Genomic DNA, 23,857 nt, shown 5'->3' with positions numbered 1-23,857 from the left:
ATGTTAGATGGCTGTAACTGTTATGCAGAGTATTAACATAAGGTTATGTAATAGTGACGAAGTGGCTATTTTGGATTGGGAATTCAGAGCTCTCTGAGGAGGTGATATTTAAGCCGGCCTCTTAATGACAATAAAGAGCCAGCTATGGACACATCAGGGCTAAGGCATTCTAACCTGAGCCTGTTCAAAAGCCCCAAGCAAGTAGAAACTTGGCATGCTTGAAGAACTGAAACACTTGTATGGCTGTAGCCTAAAGGACAAGGTAGAGAGTGTTCTGAGATAAGGTCAGATTTAGGCAGGGGCCAGATAATGTAAGCCAGTGTAAGGAAGCTGAATGTATTCAAGGTACAGTGGGAAGTTATTGGAGGGCTTTCAGCAGGAAATAACATGAACTGATAAATATGTACAAGGCACACATAGGTTAGAGTAGGATAAGATATAACATAGAGGTAGCAGCAAGTGGTCAGAAAATTTAATCAATTATAGAACCATAGATTTCAAACTGTGGGTTCAAACTCTTATGTTATTGTCTCAGGATGTAGGTAGGGATAAAGGACTTTCCTCACCCAATTGGACCACTACAATAGCAGTGATCTCTGTGACTTTCTCCAGAAAGTCATGTGTGGGGGTGTGATCAGTAGGGAAATTCTCTTGTGATTTCTTTTCTAGTAAGTTCCTGCTTCCCTGGGGGAGAAGAGTTGGTCCTGACCTGATTATGGCTTCTTTTTGGGAGTTAGTGAGAGCAGAGAACAGATGCTTCAATCTCTTCCAGGGTCTGGACCTCTCTACCATCCCACTCCACTGTGTCCTGTTCTGCCTGGCTAGATCTCAGATTCTTTTTCTCCCTGAGAATAGCATGTACTGCTTTCTCTGACCTATATGCTTTCCTATGACCAAGACTCTCAGATGTTTATTACTTATTTCATTGTGGATTTAATACTGTTTGATATTTAGCAGTTTTATCTTCAAGCTCTCTTTTTTTTAATCTTTACTTGAGCATGTTTCATTTTGATTTCCTATTTTAAGTAAATTATATCATGATTCCACATATTTTACTGAAGGAGAAAGGTATCACTCTATATGGTCTTTGAAAAATCTAAAAAAAAATAGATATAATATCCCAGTACTTGGAAAATTTGTTTCCATTTTTTGTCTTTCCTATCCTATGATATTTACAGGAATTTTGCTGCCTTTGCTTATGATCTTTATCTTTACAGGTTACTTTACATACTTATAAAAGGTTGATATTTATTACAATCTAGGAAGAAAGGTGATAGAATTATCACCACTTATATTTAATTTTTGAGGGAGAGAGAACCTAAGATGGCGGCTAGGTGAGACAGGGCAAAAAAACACCTCCATGAAAAATACTAGATAAAAACCAGAAAGTGACCCAGAACACCGCTTCCAGCGTAGCACAAGCCAGACAAGGTCTGCTAAATCCACAGGGAATGTGCATTTGGTGAAACCAGGAGTCTGCATTCTGAAACGAGTGAGTAAACCGGCTGAAAGTCTGGCAGCCATGCTGCTGTGTGGGGAAACGATGGACTGGTGTTTGGAGACGGACTAGTTCTTTTTTTTAAAAAAAAAAAGCCTGGGAGCGGCTGCAGATATGGGGAGAGCCATGCATTGAAGCTTGGCGAGAGTGGGCTGAGCTAACGCCTCGGTGTCTGGCATGGAGGATACCCCTGCCCACACCTGCTGCTGATTGTCTCGAGACCAGGGGAGCAGAGGGGAGCCAAAAGGAGAAAACAACCGCATTCCTTGCAGCCACCCCCCCAGCAGGCAAGGGACGCTCCTGCCCGGGCCAGACCCACAGCCCAGAGCCGCACCAAGAAACCCAGTGTGACGGGGAATCTTTTCTGCAGCACTGCACACACACCACAATATCGGCTGTGTACAGTGGCCTTTAGTGCACCCACAGCTGATTGGTGTGGTGCGAAAAGGGGTAAGTTAACCCCTCCCATTCAACCATCTTTGAAGCAGGCTGGGAACTCCCCTGCACGGCCCGGCAACCCAGGGCTTCCCTGGAGGCCAGTGTGCACTTGTGATGTGGCACGGCCCCCCCTCCCTCAGCAGAGGTCCTGGAAGAGCACAACTGGGAATGGGGACCCACTCGGAAACCCCAGGAACCCTATGCAAATACCAAGGACTTGTGGGTCAGGGCAGAGACAATCTGTGGAAAGACTGAAATGGAGGCTTAGGCTCCTGCAACAGCCTTAAATCTCCGGGGACACCTGGGACGTTTGATTATCAAAGCTGCCCTGTCTTCCTAACCACCCAGCCACACACCCCACATTCAGGGCGGACAGCACCAACAACACACTCAAACTTGGTGCACCAATTGGACCCCACAGGAATCAGACCCCCACACACCACAAAGACAAAGTTAGGGAGAACTGATTTGAGGGGATTAGCTGACTCACGGATGCCATCTGCTGGTTAGTTAGAGAAAGTATATGCCACCAAGCTGCAGTTCTGATAAATTAGGGATCAAGTAAAGCAAATGCCAAGAGGCCAAAAACAACAGATAATCTTAAAGCATATGATAAAACCAGACAACATGGAGAACCCAAACCCAAACACCCAAATCAAAAGATCAGAAGACACAGTTTGGCACAATTAATCAAAGAACTACAGACAAGCAACAAGAGCATGGCACAGGATGTAAAGGACATGAAGAAGAGCATGGCACAGGAAATAAAGGACATAAAGAAGACCCTAGAAGAGCATAAAGAAGAAATTGCAAGAGTAAATAAAAAATAGAAGACATTATGGAAATAAAAGAAACTGTACGCCAAATTAAAAAATCTCTGGATACTCATAATACAAGATTAGAGGAAGTTGAACAACAACTCAGCCTCCTCGAGGACCACAGAACAGAAAATGAAAGAACAAAAGAAAGAATGGGGAAAAATGGAAAAAATCAAAATGGATCTCAGGGATACGATAGATAAAATAGAACATCCAAATTTAAGACTCATTGGTGTCCCAGAAGGGGAAGAGAAGAGTAAAGGTCTAGAAAGAGTATTCAAAGAAATTGTTGGGGAAAACTTCCCAAACCTTCTACACAATATAAATACACAAAGCATAAATGCCCAGCAAATTCCAAATAGAATAAATCCAAATAAACCCACTCCAAGACATATTCTGATCAGACTGTCAAATACTGAAGAAAAGGAGCAAGTTCTGAAAGCAGCAAGAGAAAAACAATTCACCATATACAAAAGGAAACAACATAAGACTAAGTAGTGACTACTCAGCGGCCACCATGGAGGCGAGAAGGCAGTGGCATGACATATTTAAAATTCTGAGAGAGAAAAATTTCCAAGAATACTTTATCCAGCAAAACTGTCCTTCAAATTTGAGGGGGAGCTTAAATTTTTCACAGACAAACAAATGCTGAGAGATTTTGCTAATAAAAGACCTGCCCTACTTCAGATACTAACAGGAGCCCTACCAACAGAGAAACAAAGAAAGGATAGAGAGATATAGAGAATTTTAACAGACATATATAGAACATTACATCCCAGGTCACTGGGACACACATTCTTCTCTAGTGATCACAGATCTTTCTCCAGAATGGACCATATGCTGGGACATAAAAACAAGCCTCAATAAATTAAAAAAACAAAAAAACTGGAAACAAATTTGTTCAAAGCACATTCTCTGACCACAATGGAATACAAATAGAAGTCAATAACCATCAGAGACTTGGAGAAATCACAAACACCTGGAGGGTAAAAATGAGGGGAAGATGAAAACATTCCTGGATAATCAAAAAAGCTGAGGGACTTCACTTCAGTCCTATAAGAAAAGCTAAAGAGGGTTGAGCAGGCTGAAAGGAAGGGACACTAAACAATTGACTGAGAGTACATGAAGAAATAAAGATTACCAGTAAAGATCACATGGTAAATATAAATACCAATACTACTGTATTTTTGATTTGTAACTCCACTATTTACTTCCTACAGGATCTAAAATACATAAACTGTAATGATTAATTGGTGGTTCTGGACTCAATGTAAAATATGTAATTTTTGACAAGATCTACATAAAGGTGGGGGAATGAAGGAATAAAGGAACATAGTTTATGTGTCCTATTGAAGTTAAGTTGATATCAAAGAAAAACAAGATTGTTATAGATTTAAGATGTTAAATTTAAGCCCCACGGTAAACACAAAGAAAGTAACAGAGAATATGACCATAGAGATGAAAAGTAGAGTAGGGCTTCTGAGAAGTGGGGAAGGGGCAATGGGGAGTTAAGAAATGAGTGTAGGGTTTCTGTTTGGGGTGAAGGGAGACTTCTAGAAATGGATGGTGGGAACGTGATAGCACTGCAACATTCTAAATGTGATTAATCACACTAATGGAATGCAAGGGAGGGGGTGGAATGGGAAGATTTAGGCTGTGTATATGTTTCCACAATTGAAGAAAAAAAAAAAAGACAGTCTAAATAGATGACAATTAAATGCCAAGGATGATCCTGGATGGGATCTGAGGATGGAGGAGAGGAGGCTGAAAGGGACGCAGATGGGACATAAGGAAAAAAAAAAAAAAAAAAAAAGGAAATATAGAATGTAAGCTTTGTATCAATGTTGAGTTTCTTGAACTTCTTAGCTACGCTTAATGGGATTGCATAAAAGAATGTTTTTGTCCATGGGAAAGGTATATGTGAATTATAGTGTTTGTTCAAAGATGTGTGCAGCTTGCTCTCGTATGTTCAGAGGACAGAGCAATAGATGATGGATGATAGATTGAGAGGGAGGGAGGGAGAGAGGGAGGGAAAGAAAGAAATAGTGGTGTGACAGGATGTTAAAGGTGGTGGATTGGGGTATCGGGAGGGGGTCAGGGTATGCTAGGGTTCTATGTATGGGGTTTGAACTGTTTTTTGCAACTGTTCCTGTAAGTTTGAATTTATTTCAAAATAAAATTTCTTAAAAAAAAATTTTGAGGGAGTAAAAATCCTAGTAATATATATTCTTTAATAATACCTCTGTCATATTTTCAAGTTGCTTTGTCAAGGGTACTTTAATTAGGGAAAGGTACAGAAGTATGAAGAGAGAGATGTTACTCCTTTGTATTAAATTCCAGGACTGATTAGAGTCTTGTCATTTGGTCAGGATTATTGAAAATCACACTTTTCTACTTCTATTGAGCACCAGTATATTGAACACCTAATATGCTTGGGTATTATTTCAAATTACTTTTTATTAAATGACACTGTGGAGAATACAAAGTCAGTAAAGTGTTGTCTTTGCCCTCCACATTTTCATAGTCTAGTTTGAGAAATAAACACATCCAGAGCAGTCCAAAGTAATAAATTGTACGTTGTGACCCAGAATATATAAATGTGTATATATAGATATGACACAAAGTTTCATTAAATAATATTTACTTTTATTTTATGTAATACACTGTACTTTCTGTTCTTAAGGCCCATTCTTCGGTGTTAAACTAAAAGTGTTCTAGAATATGTGAAGAATTATTTTAAAGTATTATTATTAAAAATTAATTTAAAAGCCCATATCCTTCCTGTTATGGTTTTGTGTAGAAAATACTAAGTAATCAGTTGAAGAGATAAAAATTTTCATTTAATGAGACATTCTAGTAACTCTCCAAATTCTGAGTTTTGATTACATATAAATGTAATATTCACTTCTCTGATTTACTTACAGAGCATTCCCTTCGACTTATTCCTCTGGAACACTCTAAGGTGGCTGGTGGTGTTAGAGATCAGAAACTCTCTAATGTGTGGACTGTTGAATATGCACTTGAATTATTATTTATTGGTGGCCTGATTCCAGAGGCCGTGTGGTTGACACATAAACTTGGAGACTGGAAGACATCTGTTTCAATTGGTGTGGGTTTCCAACTGCTCTGTAAACATGATAGCAATTTCATAAGGTGTGTTTAGGCAAGTTAAAGTTATATAGTATAATGATAATATCTGAATGGTAAATATGTTCTATATTTTGTTGCTGGTATTTACATATCATGTGGAATCCTTACTTCATCACTGTTCAATAGAACTTTCTACAATATTAAAAATGTTCTATATCTGTGCTGTCCAGTATGGTAGCCACTAGCCACATGTGACTATTGAGCACATGAAATGTGGCTAGTGTGACCAAGGATCTGAATGTTTAACTTAATTTTATTAAATTAAATTTAAATTTACATTTAAATAGGCACATACAACTGGTGGTTACTATGTTGGACACCTTCACAGCTTACTGATTCATGCTAAGATGTTTATTTAGAATGCTTATATATATGGTAATGCTTTCAATGGATATATAGTCTATAATGGGAGAGTTTGTCTATCTCAAATAGTTTTTCAGTTTTAGACTAATCAAACTATTTTAACTTTCCATATATTATGGGATTGCTGCATTATGTATATTTTACAGTTTGATAATTCAATATGTATTGACTTATTGAGGAACTGTATTTATTCAGTAACAAGCTCTATGCCAGGTATTCTATAGGTATTAACTTAAATGGCAAACAGTTTCTATGCTTAAGACACTTACCATTTAGTAGAGAAAATAGGGCAAAACATTACTATAATTTACATAGAATGGTAAGAAAAGTACCAATGATACAATGGGTAGGGTGATAATTATCAAATGATATCAAGAGGGAAGAACAGGAAGTATTTTAAGTAGGAGGTGTGCTTTGAAATGGGCATGGTAGGGTAGATAGTAACTTGACAATTGAGTAGCTATAAGGAGAAAGAACATTCCAAGTGTGTGTAAAGGCTTGGGTGGTAAAAAACAAATTTTGGTTCATTTTGGATAGAGTAAGTATAGGGCAGCAGTGGTTTTGGATAGAATAAGTCTACAGGGCAGCAATGGGAAGTAAGATTGGGGAGACATATTGAGACCTTAATTATGGAGGCTCTAATACAAAATTTCATTGAACTTTTTCTTTTAAATATAGGATGAATGACGAGAAGTCCATTGTTTCTTAAAAGTTCATATTTAGTTCTTGATGTGTGAATTGTTCTTTTTTTTAAAAAAAAATTGGGTTCATTTCCCTTTATTTGTTGTGATTTTAGGTCCAAGAAAAATGATCTGAATCTACCATTAAAAATGACTCCAGTACAGATTTTCAAGGAAAAACTGCAGTGTTTTTTAGGCCAGCCAGACTCTTTGGAAGCAAAAAATGAAATGGGCTCAAAATACAAACAATTTACAGGTGTGTTACCTACAAATGTGCTGACATATGTCATGTTAGTTAATATAAATTAATTTACTAATATAAATTAATATTAATATAACTGTTATTGTCTTTCAGATGCTTATAAATATCCACAAAGGTATCAACAGTTTGAATAAACTTATCAAAATAAAAATAAGTTATTTATTCTTAATCGTGGGAGCATGCAAAACTGATCCTAGCTCAGAATTTAAGGGTCTATAACAGTGAATGATTTTCCATATATATCTTTAGAATAATGTATGCTTTTCTGCATTTGGATCATAGAATATCAGGCATGGAAGGGTAATTAATAGTAATTTAGTCCAACTATCGCCTCGTACATAAACCTTAGTTTTGTTTTGTTTTTTATTTGAAAAGTTCAGGATGGTATTACAAACTTTATGAATAATATAATATATGCATTACATAGATTAACCAGGAGCTCTGTAAAATTTGTCTGTTTTACAAATGAAAAAACAGAAACAAAAGTAATGAAGTAAGTTATCTAAAGTCATATATTTAGTGGTAAAACCATGACTACTGTGAAGGCACTTGTAGTTTTTTTGGTGCTTTCTCATTAAGGAATGAGTCTTCTAACTCTGGATCCCTGGAACTTTTTAATCCTACTGCTTCTTGTGGAAAGAACCTAGAAGACTTGGGAATCTGTCTAGAAACTTTTCTATGGTGATTTTCTGTCCAGCTCTTTTTAAAAATATTTTCATTAATGAAAAGATAATATAACAACATGAAAGTTGTTTTTGCCAAAAAGAATAAAAAATCTTAATTCTGAACTTCCAGTTCTGGCAATGTGGTGTTTTAAATGATTTGAAATCCTCTGACAATAAATACATAGATAAGGATGGATTGTAGGAAAATGGCGAAGTAGCAAGCTCCAGGAATCAGTCCGTCCACCAAAACAGCTATTGAACTAACAGGAACTGTCTGAATCAGCTGTTTTGGAACTCTGAAGTCTAGTGAAACACTTGCAGCATCCATGGAAGATCTGAATTAAGAGGCTGGTCAATTTCAGTTAAGATTGGTGAATTCCACCTGGTGTAGTGGCTACCATCTGCCATTCCTTAACTGAGGTATATGTGGAGACCACAACCTGCATTCAGCTGTGTCTTGCTGATGGCAGAGAAGGCTGTAAAATCAGGAGTGTGTGGTATGACTGCTGATCACTGCTTTTTATTGCTGCTTTTCACCACTATGGGGCCAGCATAGAAGGCAGCTATTGTTTCAACCCCCACAAGCAGAATGGCAGAGAGTCTTAAAGAGACATACTTTTTTTCTTTCCCTATTTGAGAGGTGAATAGTTTGGAAAAGGCACAAATGGATGGCTGCAGCCTTCAATAACAACTAAATAATCCCAGTGATCACAGAGGTGTGGGAGAATTAGATTTCCAGACTTACAACTTAATATTCAGAATGTCCATTTCTCAATAAAGAATTACAAAATACATAAACAGATAAGTGTGACTCATTCTCAGGAAAAGAAGAATTAGAAACCATCCCTGGGGAAGCTCATACATTGGACCTCTTAGTAAAGAGGTTAAATCAACTGCCTTTAATATGTTCAATGAGCTAAAGGAAACCGTGGACAAAGAACTAAAATAAATTGTGAAGATGTTGTCTGAACAAAATATATAGAAATTAAAAAAGAACCAAACAGAAGTTCTGGAGCTGAAAAATGCAATAATTGAAATGAAAAACTCACGAGAGAGTTTCATCAGCAGGTTTGAACAGGCAGAAGAAAGGATTAGCAATCTTGGAGTCAAGACAATTGGAATTATCCAGTATGGGAAGCAGAATAGAGAAAATCAAACAGAGCCCAAGGGACCTGTGGGACACCATTAAGCATACCAACATATGCATCTTGGGGGTTACAGAAGGACACAGAGAAAGTGGCAGAAAAAGTATATGAAGACATAATGGCTGAAAAATTCCCAAGACAGACATGAATATACACATACAAGAATCTCAATGAACTCCAAGCAGGATAAACTCAAAGGGATATACACCAAGACATATTATTATGAAATTGTCAAATCTAAAACAGAGAGAGGATTTTGAAAGCAGCAAGAGAGAAATGACTTATCACAAGGGATCCACAATTAGATTTTAACAGGTGATTTCTCATCAGAAATCAGAGGCCAAAAGGAAGTGGGATGCCATTTTTAAAGTCCTTAAGGAAAAAAAAAAAACAAAAACCCTGGTAACCAAGAATTCTATATCTGGCAAAATTATCCGTCAACAATGAAGGAGAAATTAAGGCATTTATAGATAAACAAAAGCTAAATGACCAAAAACTAAGGCCTACCCTAGAAGAAGTGCTAAAGGGAATCCTTCAGGCTGAATTAAAAAGACACTTGGCAGTCATTCAAAACTGTAAGAAGAAATAAAGAACATTGGTAAAGGTAATGATGTAGGTAAGTATAAAATACTATATTATTGTACTTTGGTTTGTAACTGCTTACCCTCTCCCTTATGACTTTAAAAGCAAATGTACAAAGCAATAATTCAAATCTATGTTAATGGGCATGCAATGTATAAGGATGTAATCGAGAGAATAATATTATAGGGGAATGATCAGATACATAGAAGTAGAGCATTTGTGTACTACTGAAACTTTTAAGTTGATATTATTGAAATTAGATGTCATTATCTTAAGATGACAATTGTAATCACAAAGGTAGCAACTAAGAAAATAGTAATAAAATATGGTGAAGAGGAAAGAAGAAAGGAATCAAAATGATACCCTACAAGAAAATCAATTGAATTCTTTTTAAAAGGCAGTAATGTAGTTATTGAGGAACAAAACAAAAAACCCAATAGCTAAATGGCAGAAGTAAATCTTCTTTGTCAATTATTAGCTGAAATGTAAATGGATTAAGCTGTCTTATTAAAAGGCAAAGATAGGTGAAAAAACATGATCCATCTGTATGCCATCCATAGCCACCCATAGATACCAAGATAGATAACTTTAGATACTAAGACACACAGATGTTGAAAGTAAAAGGATGGAAAAAGGTCTGCCATGCAAACAGTAACCAGAAGAGAACAGAAACAACTATATTATTATCAATCAAAATAGACTTTAACTCAAAAAAGTTTACAAGAGAGAAGGAAAGACATTATATATTCAGTGGCATTTAATGAAATTTAATGAAAGACATTTTTCATTAAAAGTTCAGTGCAGCAAGAAGATATAAAAGAAACTGTAAACATATACTTGCCTAACAATGGGGCCCCAAAATATATGAAACAAAATTGACAGCATTGAAGTGAGAAATCGTTCTATGGTCATATTTGGAGACTTCAATACAACGCTTTCAATAATAGTTAAAATACCCAGAAAGAAGATCAGTAAGAAAATGGAGGACTTGAACAACATTATAAACCAGTTACAACTAATGAACATATATATAGATCTGTCCACCCAACAACAGCAGAATACACATTCTTCTCTAGTGTATATGGATCATTCTCTAGGATAGACAATATTGTAGGCCACAAATCAAATCTAATAAATATAGAAAGATTGAATTCACACAGTGTATCTTCTCTGACCAAAATGGAATGAAGCTAGAAATCAATAACAGAAGGAAAACTGGAAAATTGCAAATATGTGGAAATTAAACAATACACTCTTTTTTTTACTTTGTTCTATTTTTTTATAAAATTCAGTTTTATTGAGATGTATTCACATACCATACAGTCATCCACAGTGTACAACGAACTGTTCACAGTACCATCATATAGTTGTGTATTCATCACCACAATCAGTTTTTGAATATTTTCCTTACTCCAAAAAAAAAAAAGAATAAAAATAAAAGTAAAAAAGAACACTCAAAGCATTCCATCCCCCCATCCCATCCTATGTTTCATTTAATTTTTAAACAATACACTTTTAGCCAATGGGTCAGAGAATAAATCACAAAGGAAATTAGAAAATATTTAGAAATGAATGAAAATGAAACACAATATACCAAAACTATGTGATGCAACAAAGGCATTTCTCAGGAGGAAATTTACTGCTGGAAATGCCTACATTAAAAAAGGAGAAAGATCACAAAGCAATAACCTAACTTCACACTAGAGGAACAAGAAAAAGAGGAATAACCTAAACCCAAAGATAGCAGAGAGAAGGAAATAGTAAAATTTAGAGCAGAAATAAATGAAATACAGAATAGGAAAACAACAGAGAGAATCAATGAAGCCAAAGTTGGTTCTTTGAAAGATTAACAAAATTGAGAACCTTTAGCCAGACTTACAAAGAAAAAAAGAGAGAGGACACAACTAAAATCAGAAATGAAAATGGGTACACTACTACCAACCTTACAAAAATAAAAGGATTATAAGAGAATACTAGGAACAATTGTACATCACTGAATTAGAAAACCTAGATGAAATGGACATATTCCTGGAAACAAAAATTGTCTGAATAGACTAATGAAATAAAAAATCTCAACAGACCTATAACAAGTAGAGATTGAATCAGTAATCAGAAAACAATAATGAAAAGTTCAGGACCAAATGGCCTCACTGCTGAATTCTACCAAACATTCAAAGAAAATTAACACCAATCTTTCTCAAATTCTTCTAAAAAAATAGAAGAATGAACACTTCCTAAACTCATTTATGAGGCAAGCATCAACCTGATATGAAATCCAGATAAAGAAAGCACCAGAAAATTACAGACCAATATCTCTTATGTATAGAAATACAAAAATCCTCATTGATGCAAAATACTGGCAAACCAAATCCAACAGTATATTTAAAATATTACACACATGACCAAGTGGGATTTATTCCAGGAATCCAAGGGCTCAACATAAGAAAGTTAATTAATGTAATGCACCACATTAATAGAAGGAAGGAAAAGATTCATGTCATCTCTGTTGATGCAGAAAGGCATTTGACAAAATTCAACATCTTTTCATTTTAAAAACACTCATAAAACCAGGAATAGAAGGGATCTTTCTCAACATAATAAAGGACATTTATGAAAAACCCATAGCAAATGTACTTAGTGGTGAAAGACTGAATGTTTCTCCCCCAAGATCAGGAACAAGACAAGGATGGTCACTGTTACCACTTTTACTCAGCATTGTACTGATGTGTTAGCCAGAGCAAGCAGGCAAGAAAAAGAATAAAAGGGCATCCAAATTGGCAAGGTAGAAGTAAAACGATCCATATTGATCTTATATATAGAAGATCCCAAATAATTCGGAAGAAGGCTCCTAGAACTAATTACTGAATTAAGCATGGTTGCAGGATACAAGATTAACACAAAAGTCAGTTGTGTTTCTGTACATCACTACTAAGCCATCTGAAAAGGAAATTTAGAAAACAATTTCATTTGCAATAGTATCTAAAAGAATAAAATATCTAGGAGTAAATTTGAGAAGTTGAAAGACTTGTACACTGAAAATTACAAAACATTAATGAAAGAAATTAAGGAAGAACTTGGAGATCCAAGATGGCAGATTAGAAGAGACAGAGAAAAATTCTCCTCCATGAAAAATACTAGATAAAAGACAGAAAGTGCTCCAGAATACTGGTTCCAGGGTTCCACCAGCTGGGCAGGGGCTTAAACATCTGTAGTGATTGAGTCATTTGAGAAGCCAAGAGCCTGCGTTCAGAATCATGTTAGTCTTTGATCCAGAGAGTCACCGGGAAGAGAGCAGCTGGACTCACGCTGTGTTTGGAGGTGGGTCAGAGTGGGACCCAGGGAGAGGCCAGGGAGATGGCAGAGGGAGCTGCAGTAGATTGTGGCGGTGAGTGCCTTCCATGCCCCGGGCACCTGCCTCAGTAACTGTTGTGGATGATAGCCCTTTGCACACCCACAGATGAAGGCCCCCCAGTTGGGGACAAGCTGCTGGAGGAAGTGGACGATTGCGGAAGTGGGTACTTTCCAAGCCACATGCAACTAGGTTTGAAGAGGGCTGGGAGCCACCCCTGCACAGCGCTGCTGCCGAGAGCTTCCTCAAGGGAACCTGGGATTCAGCTGGCTTGTGACAGCACAACTCCTCCTCAGCAGAAGCCCACAGAGTACACAGCCAAGAGGAAGAGAAGCTGCAAGGAAGGGACAGGGGCCCTACACCAAGCCCAGGGACTTCTGGGCCCATGACAGAGAGGGACTGAGGTGAGTATGAGCTGAAGGAGTGGATGCCTGCCACAGCCCCAGGGTTTCACAGCCACAACCCTGGGAAGGGTTAGGAGTACTGCCAAAGCCCTCTTCCCTGCCAGACTACAGAGGGCACAATCCCCACCCACAGGGCTGGTGGTCCCCATTGCACATGGAAAATTGGTACACTGATTGGACATCCACATGGTTTGGACCCCCCCTCACTGTATAAACGAATTTGGGGAGAACTGGATTGAGGATAAGAGGTGGCTCAGGAGTGCCTCCTGCTAGTAGATCAGGGAAAGTGCACTGCATCAAGTTGTAGCTCTGTGAAATTATGGATAATTGTTTAAATAAGTCTGCACATCCGAAAAGAACCCTATCAAGATAAGCAAATGCCAAGAGGCCAAAGACAACAGAAAATTATAAAGCATATGAAGAAACCAGAAGATATGGATAACTCAATGCCCAAATTAAAAAATCAGAGGAGATACAGAACTTGGAGAAATTAATCAAAGAGGTAATTAAATACACCAATACCATGGTTCAGGATGTAAAGGACATCAAGAAAACCCTAGAAGAGTGTAAAGAAGAATTTGCAAGAGTAAATAAAAAAATAGAGGATCTTGTGGAAATAAAAGAAACTGTTGATCAAATTAAAAAGATTCTTGATACACATAATACTAGATTAGAGGAAGCTGAGGAATGAACAAGTGTACTGGAAGAGCGTATGTTGGCAAGTGAAAGCACGAAAGAACAAATGGTGAAAAAAAGTCAGAAAATTCAAAATGAATCTCAGGAATATGATGGACAACATGAAGCTCACAAATATAAGAATCATTGGTGTTCTAAGAGGGGAAGAAAAGGGTGAGGGACTAAGTAGAGTATTCAAAGACATTGTTGGGGAGAACTTCCAAACCCTTCATAAATACGCAAATCATAGATGCCTAACGAACTGCAAACAGAATAAATCCAGATAAACCCACTCCGAGACATATCTTATCAGATTGTCAAATACTGAAAAGAAGGAGAATGTTCTGAAAGCAGCAAGAGAGAAGCAATTCACTACATACAAGGGAAACGACATAAGACTAAGCAGTGACTACTCAGCAGCCACCATGGAGGTGAGAAGGCAGTAGTATGATATATTTAAAATTCTGAGAGAGAAAAATTGCCAACCAAGAATTATTTATCCAGCAAAAGCTCTCCTTCAGATTTGAGGGAGAGCTTAAAATCTTCATAGGCAAACAAATGCTGAGAGAATTTGCTAACAAGAGACCTGCCCTACAAGAAATACTAAAGGGAGCTCTACTGGCTGAGAAAAAAAGAAAGGAGAGAGAGGTATGGAGAAGGGCACAGAACTAAAGAGTTTTAGTAAGGATACGTTAAAGGAAACAAAGAGAGAATGGCTAAAAAACATATCTGACAAATAAAAACCAAAGGATAGTATTCAAGAACTGCCTTCACAGTAATAACATTGAATGTGAATAGGTTAAACTCCCAAATTAAAAGATACAGATTGGCAGAGTGGATTAAAAAATTCGAACCATCAATATGTTGCTTATAAGAGACTCATCTTAGACCCAGAGACACAAAGAAATTGCATTTGAAAGGGTAGAAAAAAATATTCCATGCAAGCTACAGCCAAAAGAAAGCAGGAATAGCAATATTAATCTCAGATAAAATAGACTTTAAATGTAAGGATGTCAGAGATGGGCAAAGAAGGACACTATATACTAATAAAATGGACAATTCGACAAGAAGAAATAACAGTCATAAATGTCTATGCACCCAATCAAGGTGCCCCAAAGTACATGAGACAAACATTGGCAAAACTGAAGGAAACAATAGACGTTTTCACAGTAATTGTGGGAGACTTGAATACATCACTCCGTTCTATAGATAGACCAGTCAGACAGAGGAACAGTAAGGCAATTGAAAAACTAAACAATGTGATAAATGATATCAACTTAACAGACATATATAGAGCATTACATCCCAAATCACCAGGATATACATTCTTCTCTAGTGTCCACAGAACTTTCTCCAGAATAGATCCTATGCTGGGCCACAAAACAAGCCTCAATACATTTAAAAAGATTGAAATTATTCCAAGTACATTCTCTAGAAAAATGACAACACATCCATGTTCATGGATTGGAAGATTTAATATTGTTAAGAGGCTAATACTAGCTAAAGCTATCTACAAATTCAATGAAATACCTATCAAGGTTCCAGCAACTTCTTTTGCAGGAATGGAAAAGCCAATTATCAAATTCATATGCCATTGTAAGGGGCCCTAGATAGCCAGAACAATCTTGAGAAAGAAGACCAAAGTTGGACAACTCACGCTTCCCGATTTCAAAACTTTCTACAACGCTAAAGTAGTTAAACAATGTGGTACTGGCATAAGGATAGACATATGAATAAAGGGAACAGAATTGAGAGTCTGGAACTAACCCTCTCATCTATGGCCAGTTGATTTTTGACAAGGTTGCCAGTTCTGTTCAATGGGGAAAGACTAGCCTCTTCAACAGAAGGTGCAAGGACAACTGGATATCTCATGCAAAAGATTGAAGTTGGACCCCCTATCTCACACCGTATACAAAAATTAATTCAAAACAAATCAAGGACCTAATTATAAGAGCTATTGTTAAAAAAAAAAAGCCAAATTAAAGAAAAAAAGCTATTGTTATAAAATTTTCAGAGGAAAGCTTAGGGAAATATCTTGAGGACCTTGTATTAGACAAAACAGCTGAATGGAAAAACAAAAGGTGATGTACATATGCAACAGAATATTATTCAGCTTTAGAAAGGAGAGAAGTTCTAATACATAATAGCATAGGTGAACCTTGATGACAATGTGTTGAGTGAAATAAGCTAGACACAGAAGGACAAGTATTGTATATTTTCTCTTACAAGAAATACTTACAATAAGCGTATTTTTAAAGATGGAACATAGAGTATTGGTTACCAGAGGCTAGGAACAAAGGGGAATTGGGAAATTGCTTTATGGGTACTAGTTTCTGTTTGGGATGATGGAAATGTTCTAGAAATAGTGGTGAAAGTTATACAACATTGTCAATATACTTAATGTCACAGAATTGTGCAGTTAGAAATGGTTAAAGTTATTTTTATGTTATGTATATTTTATAATAAAAATGAAAAAAAATGGATAAGATGTATTTCTAGATGAAATACTTTAAAATCCTTTTAAAGGCTGAGCTTTAAAAAAGTGAGGGAAATTCCTAGAGATCAAAAATGAATAGGAAATAAAAACTCAGTAGATTCCACTCCTAGATATTTATTCAAGGGATTCAAAAACATATGTCCGCACAGCAATCTTTACATGCATGAATGGTCATGGCAACTCTTTCATGCTGTCCTGAAACCGGAAACAACCCAGATGTCCATCAACTGGTGAATGCAAATTGCAATATATTCATACTAGGGAATAATTAATAATAAAGAGCAGCAAACTTCTGATAACAATATAGCTAAATTGCAGAAATATTATGCTTTATGAAAGAAGCCAGAAACAAAGACTAGACACTGTATGATGCCATTTATGTCACATTTTATTAAAAGCAACTCTATAAGGATGGGAAACAGATCGGTGATTGCCTAGGGAGAAATGGAGTTGAAAAATTAACTACGAAGGGGCATAAGAGCTTTTTGGGGCAATAGAAATATTCTTATAGGGCTATATAGATTTGAACTATACACTTAAAAAGGAAGAATTGTATGGTATGTAAGTTGTACCTTGATAAATCTGACTTAAAATCTCAGCAGATTGTTAAAGTATTAGATTGGCTTAAGAAAGTTGTAGTGAACTGGAAGATGGACCTGAGTAAATTATACAATATATACATAGAGATAAAGATTTGGAAAATACAAAAGAGAAGTTAGACTTCGGAGAAGATAGAACAGGAAAACACAGCATATGTCTCATAGGAATTCCAATAGGTCCGCACCAAATTCTGGATAGTGGCTACCTCTGGGGAGAGAGGGAGTGGAATATGCTTGGTATACCAGGGATTTAGCTATTTCTGTGATATTTTATTTTAACATAACTAAATTGCGTATAGGAAGATAGTATTTGACAAAGGCTGGGAAGTGTACTTGAGTTTTAAGTATGCTTAAAATATTTCATAAAAGGAAAAAAAAAACCCTGTCTCCAGTTCTACCATTTAGTCTCTTTGCATTTTGCCTTCTAGGATTTGTCCATATATATACGCAGATATTCATGTAGATTCAGTCATACTATAGAACTATTTTGTATTTTGTTTCCTTAGCCTCAAAAATAAGTAATTTTTATTAACTTATTATTACAAAGGTACTATCATGCACTATATTAAGAAAAGGAAAAGATTGCTCTTCCCACTGCATTCACATAATTTTTTGAGTTATTTTGCTATCTTTCTTGATATCCTTTTTTCCTGTTAATATTTTTTTTCAATTTTTATTTTTTTAACTCAGGACTACATTGCAAGAATATTTTATTATATAGTTGTTATTACAATATCTTGTGTAATTTTGGAAAAAGTCTCATGCTCTGATAATCAGTAATCTATAATCTTAAAGTAGCAGAATAGTTCATAAATTTCTGTCTAAAAGTTTGGATGTTTAGCATGTCAACTAGTGTGTTCGTTGTTGATCAAATTTTTCCATTTTGAAATTTTATCCTACAATATAGGATGAGAAGGATAATGTAAATTTTAACTATTTTACCTTATTTCACATTTTGATAGATCCCATTGAAGAGGAAGATGCAAATCTGCTTTTTGCTTCAGTGCAAGAAGTACTGAAAGCAGCAGTTATGGCTGATACAGATATTCTTTCAGAGACATTTCAGCTTCTGATAGACTCTGCCAAGGACTTCAGTAAGAGACTATGCGGCTTTGTGCCAGTAGGCTTGTATCTTCCAGCTCCTCCATTATATTGTCCTCAGCCAGCTATTCTTAGTGAAGTAAGTTTAGCGTATTAAAGTTTTAATTAATTTAAGGTTGATTTCATCTCAAGTGTTTAAAAATCAACTTAAAATGCAGCTTAAAAATGCACGCTCTAAAGACAAATGGTGGATCCCTGCCAGCTCTGCTCTTTACTAACTGTATAATCTTGGCAGTGTACTAAACTGCTCAGCTGAAGTTTCTTTGTCTGTAAAATGCACATGCTAATAACCTATCTCATAGCATTATTGTGATGATCAAGTGAGATATCCTGTAAATGCCTTTATCTCAGGGTCTGGGACACATAGTAAGAATTCAGTAAATGCTAGAGTTATTGCACTAATTGAACAAAATTAAGAGATATTTCTCAGTATTTAGAATATTTTCAAAAGACATTTGTTTAGGGTAAGAAATAACATAACAAATGTCAGAATTTATAACATTATTTCACTCTTTTGTTCACCTCATTCTCTTTCCCTCTTTTGAAAGACTTATTTTGATTTTCTTTTATTTGAACATTTTCCTTTCCTGCACTGTTCAACTGATAGTTCTGTTTGAGAAATTACAACACAGTATTCTTCCTAGGAATTTTCCTCAGCTCTTACTGGAAATTAACATTATTGATTTAAATTATTTAATGATTTAAAATGTTATTGTAAATTATTTACATTTAGATTATCCAATATTTGATTAATATTCTGAAGTGGTGTCTGGTATTGGTTTGTAACCTTCTACTTTTAAAAATATTAACAACTTCTTTCTGCATTTAATTTTTTCTTTACTCTCATTTATTATATTTAGAGTTGTTTTGATAGGTAAAAATATTTCACTTGTTGCTACTGCAACTGGAATGTATTACAAATGGAAGAATGAATAATTCATTCACTTCTCGGTAATTCATCTTTCCTCTCATATCTGAGTGTTTAATATATTGGTTTAGAAATCATAAATAGCATTTAAGGTATTTTTGGATATCCTATGCTGATACTAGTTTGAGTGATTACTATCCTTAATAGTGCTTACTTTTATTATTTTTTTCTTGTACAGCTTCCTTCAGTAGTAGGATTTCTCCCAAATGCCACTCTTTATTAATTAGAACCCCTTGTGTTGCAAGTAATAGAAAACATGGTCAAAATGGCTTAAACAATAGTGACATTTATTGTCTTACAAAATTGAGAAGCCCACTGCTAGGGCAGGTTTCTGACTCAATTATGTTACCAGACTTGAGTTCTTTTTTTCTCTCTAGGTTGTTTTCTCAAGTGTCAGCGTCAGCTTAAGGCTGGCTCCCCATGTGGGAGCAGAATGGCCCCCGATAGCTTTTAGGGATACCTTGTCCATGTCCAGAGGGAGAGGGAAAAACAGCAAAAGTGTTTGTCACATCATCTGACTTACAGTACTGAGGTGGTCACTTACCTGCCCCTGAATCAGTCATTTTGGCTAGGGCTAATGAAAATTACTGATTGGCAATCAATTAGGGACTTCCCTGGAAGTTAGGAATGTGGGATCAGCTTTCCCTGCATCATATGGACTATTAGGGAAGAGGCTGATACCCCCAAAAAAAACTGTTATCAAATGGGAAGGGGATAAGGTTGTTGGGAAAGAGATTGTTTACAGCACTCACATTATCTCATTCTATAGGAAAATAATCTTTAGCAACCAGTTTGAATGGCATTCAACATAAATGATGGAGTAGTTTATGCACTATGATAATACAAAGATGAAGGATAAGGTCCTTGCTCTTGAGAATTTTTACTACAGAAAATACTGTACAAAAATAGAGAAAATATACAGAAAATACTGTATAAATCAGATACATTGATGTTTACAGAATAAATGGTAAAAGCTGTAATGGAGGCATGAGCAAAGTGCCATAGTAGCACAGAGGGGGAGGACTTCACAGAGGAGGTGACTTTGAAGTAGAGTAGAATTTTCCAGGCAGAAGAGAAAGGGTATTCTCAATAGAAGAAGCTCTCTCTTTAACTTTCCACCAATGGAATCAGGAGTGATGGACTTGAACTGTTCCAGGAGGAAGTTTTGGGATTGGGGTCAATTTAGCGTCTACATTAGTTTGCCGAAAGAGAATTGTGTTTCCTTGACTCTAGAAACAGCTGTAGATGAAATCTCAGAGGCCATGCTTCAGAATTTCACTTACAATTCTCCAGGAACATTCTAGTTTGAGAAGCACTGAATATCATTAGCCTGTATTTATTTTCAATTTAACATTTTAAATTTCCATATTACTAGTTACTAAAAATTATTGTTTTTCCTCAGGAAGATGGTGATGATCTTCTTTTAAAAGCTGAAAAAGAATATCGCCAAAAGGTGTCTGGAATCCTCCAGCGTATTCTCCTGCTTTTCCGGGCAGCTCGGTGTTCTTTTCCTGCAGCACAGTGGTACATCTTGCAGTTGAGGTGGGCAAGAAAAGTCATGCAGAAGGTATGGAAGTGTCTTAGTCACTTATGTGCTTTACTGAACAACTTAAATATACTAATATTTGTTAACACAGTAGTTACATTTGTGACATTTTCCCAAGGAGTCCTGCCCAGTAAATCCATAGACTTCAGGTTTATTTGCAAATAAGCAACCTAGACGGACCAGATAGTTCTGCCCGTACAATTGTTGATCATTCAAACTCAGTCATTTCAAGGCTTTCCCCTACTTCTCTCTGAGGTGTTGTCTACATTCTGTGGGAGCTCACGTGGGATCAAAGCATTGGAAGATTAGTGTTAGTTCTTGGCTATGTGTTTCCTTCCAGTTGTTCCACTAGTCAGGATCTCCCACTAGCTATCTTCTGAGCTATGCAATTCTGTTTTATTCTGGGGCTGTTATCCTGTTTTTTACTGGCTTCAGCTGAGCTGAAACAGCATTCTTAACTGATCCACAGTCTGATGGGACATCTGCTGGTGTGTCCTCTGCAGGCCTGCTCTCTGACTCTCTCACTGAAAGGTGAAAATAAATGTTATCAGCCCCAAGTATCTTCCATTTGGCTCTTATTAAAATTAAGGTTAATACCAGAAGCCACAACTTTTTTTTAGTAGGGATCTTTACAAAAATCTGGGAAGCTGTTTAACTATATTTTTGATATTTAACTTTTTTTAGATAGTAAAGTTTGTGAAATTTGTAAACAGCTACTATAAAAATATATGTTAAAACTATACTCATTCTGTCTTGTCATCACAATGTGGATTTTAAATATATTAATTAAAACAAAGAGCTTTCCTGTATTATTAAAAGACTGATTTTAATAGTTTCAAGAGCTATTGATTTATACAGCCTTGACACTGAATGTTTGTTATAGAAAACTTTGTTTAAAAATATGTATTAACTCAAAAAGCATATAAGGACTGTGTGGATTCTCTTAAAATTGGAAACACAGCTGAAGACACTCCTTGTAAAAATTTGTCTCTTAGAGTTCTATAACCATACCTTTTGATTTATTTTTTTATTCTTGACTTGTTACAGAAATAGAGTAATTTGTCCTGTAACATATTCTGAATTTGCTTGAACGTTCCCTCATTTAGTGTCATTTAACTTATTCCTCTTTCCTTTTATGTGCTGTAATCAATCTATACTTATTGAGATGTTAGAGGTTTGATTAGATTCAGGTTCAAATTTTCTTAGACACAATTCCTTTGTTAAGTGTTGTTGTATTATATCATGTGGTACATATGTCTGTTTATCTCACCTTTGGTGATGGTAAGATTGATCAGTGAGTTTAAGTCATGTTAGCCTGATCTGATCCTTGTCAAGTTCCCCATCAACCCATCAGCCTGTTACTTAATTTAGCATTTATTAATGATTCTTGCTGAGAGCCGTTATTTTATTAGAGGTTGCCAAATGATGACTTTCTAGTTCTTTCACTTATAGTTTAGTTTTTAAAAAAGTTGTGTATGTAGATAAATGTTTTTTGTATTTGCTTTTAGGCACTGCACATAGTTTTATTTTGGATGAGAGTTTTTTATGCTTGTGGGGAAATGTGGAGATGAATAGCATTAATTTCTTATATATAGTCAAAATTGAATAAGAGTGGATAAAGAATTTGGTTAGAACCTTTTTTTTCTCTTTTTGAGATATAACCTAGTGAATTTCTTGAATTAAATTTGTGAGCTAAGTTTCTGAAAGTACAGGTAATTTCATTGGTATTTTACTTGCATAGTGTAGGAACCTTTCTGTATTTCCCATCTATATAGTTTATCTTACATGCCTTGTTACTTGCTCTATAGTCTCCTTAAAAATTAATTTCTACTATTTCTACTATTGATAATTTCTACTATTGATAATTAATGATAATCTTCTGTCATTCTTTACTTTCAGATTCGAATAAAAGGTTCCCTTCCTTCATTGAGTCCTTTCCCTCAGTCGTTACTTTATTACTGTAAAGGAGGTGTAGCATACTTTAGACCTGGAGCAACTGGAGACCACAAACTTGATGAAGTTTCCAGTAAAGCAATAGGTTTGTGCCCAAGTGAACTGAATGCTAAGAAATTAGACCTAAATTTGAATAATGATATATTTTACGTTTAATATGGGAAAGTTGGTAAGCATTGTTACTCTTCAGAGTATAGCATGTTCTATATTTTATTTTGTGTTTACAAGAAAATACTGTTTTAACAGCTAGGTATAAACATATATATTATATGTTGTATTGAAGTAGGAATTTATTATTTAAAACAAATCTTTACAACTATGACATTATTGCCATTTCTTTATTATTTAAATTTCGAATTTTAGCCCTCAAGAATGCCACTCCCTGGTGATTTTCCTGCCCTTCGGATGTGCTGCCAACCACTTTAAGGAGTCAGGCCTAAACCTTTCAATCTTGACTTACCAATTTTGTCTCCTGCTTTTCTAACAATATGCCCCACCTAAGCTTTTTTCCACTGTATTAACTTTCATATCAATTATTCTTAATGGCTTTTAGTAGTATGTAATAGTATAAATTTCTTTATTTGTACATTTAAGTTGCCTCTGGCATATTTATTTCTTTTTAAACTTTAAAATATTTCCTTAAAATAGAATCTCAGAATTGGAATTGCTGGATCAATGGGTATGCCTGTTTTAAATCTCTTGAATTGCATGTCAAATTTTATAGTTTTTTTCAGATTAATATAATGGGTGAAAAATGGTGATTTTATTTTAATGTGTCTTTCTTTTGACTTCCGGTTACATGAATACTTTAGTTTGCTATTTATATTTCTTCTTTTAAATGGTCTGTTCATGGTTTATGTCCAGTTTTTCTGCATACCAAGATTAAAAAGAAGTAAAACTTTTAATTATCATTCTACTCTTCTCTCCTTAATCCTTAATTCTTATCAGTCCCATTTATATTAAGCCCTGATCTTATCTCTAGACTTTGATGAAAATGTGCCTTTCTATCTCATTCAACCTTACTACCAATGTAAAATACTGAGAGTCCTGGGCTTCATCAAACAGGCTATTTTCAAACAGTATTGGCAATAAAATGCTTTTCAGTTGCTTCTCTCTTCTGACATGAGCTTAATTTCATAAATTTTCTGTTCAGTCTAACAAAAGAAAGAGGCAGGTGTCAACTAGAAATATATATACAATACTG

At 35.7% G+C, this 23,857-nt stretch overlaps 1 protein-coding gene across 9 annotated transcripts in view; it reads left to right on the top strand.

Annotated features, from left to right (window-relative positions):
* The window catches only part of CPLANE1 (ciliogenesis and planar polarity effector 1), a 254,183-nt gene that overhangs the window by 58,975 nt on the left and 171,351 nt on the right, over positions 1–23,857 (top strand). For all 9 annotated transcript variants that reach the window (XR_005210980.1, XM_037799359.1, XM_037799363.1 and 6 more), the window contains 5 exons: positions 5,679–5,907; positions 7,064–7,203; positions 18,088–18,305; positions 20,557–20,721; positions 22,600–22,738. Coding sequence is in view for 8 of the 9 variants with exons in the window: in XM_037799359.1 (XP_037655287.1) it covers positions 5,679–5,907; positions 7,064–7,203; positions 18,088–18,305; positions 20,557–20,721; positions 22,600–22,738 (891 nt within the window). In the remaining variant the exon portion in view is untranslated. The remainder of the gene's footprint in view (positions 1–5,678; positions 5,908–7,063; positions 7,204–18,087; positions 18,306–20,556; positions 20,722–22,599; positions 22,739–23,857) is intronic.

Source organism: Choloepus didactylus, chromosome 11 (genome assembly GCF_015220235.1).
Source record: "Choloepus didactylus isolate mChoDid1 chromosome 11, mChoDid1.pri, whole genome shotgun sequence".
In the NCBI taxonomy this organism is placed as follows: Eukaryota; Metazoa; Chordata; class Mammalia; order Pilosa; family Megalonychidae; genus Choloepus; species Choloepus didactylus.
The sequence above is the reverse complement of the archived record's forward strand: the minus strand, read 5'-3'. Positions and strand labels throughout refer to the sequence as shown.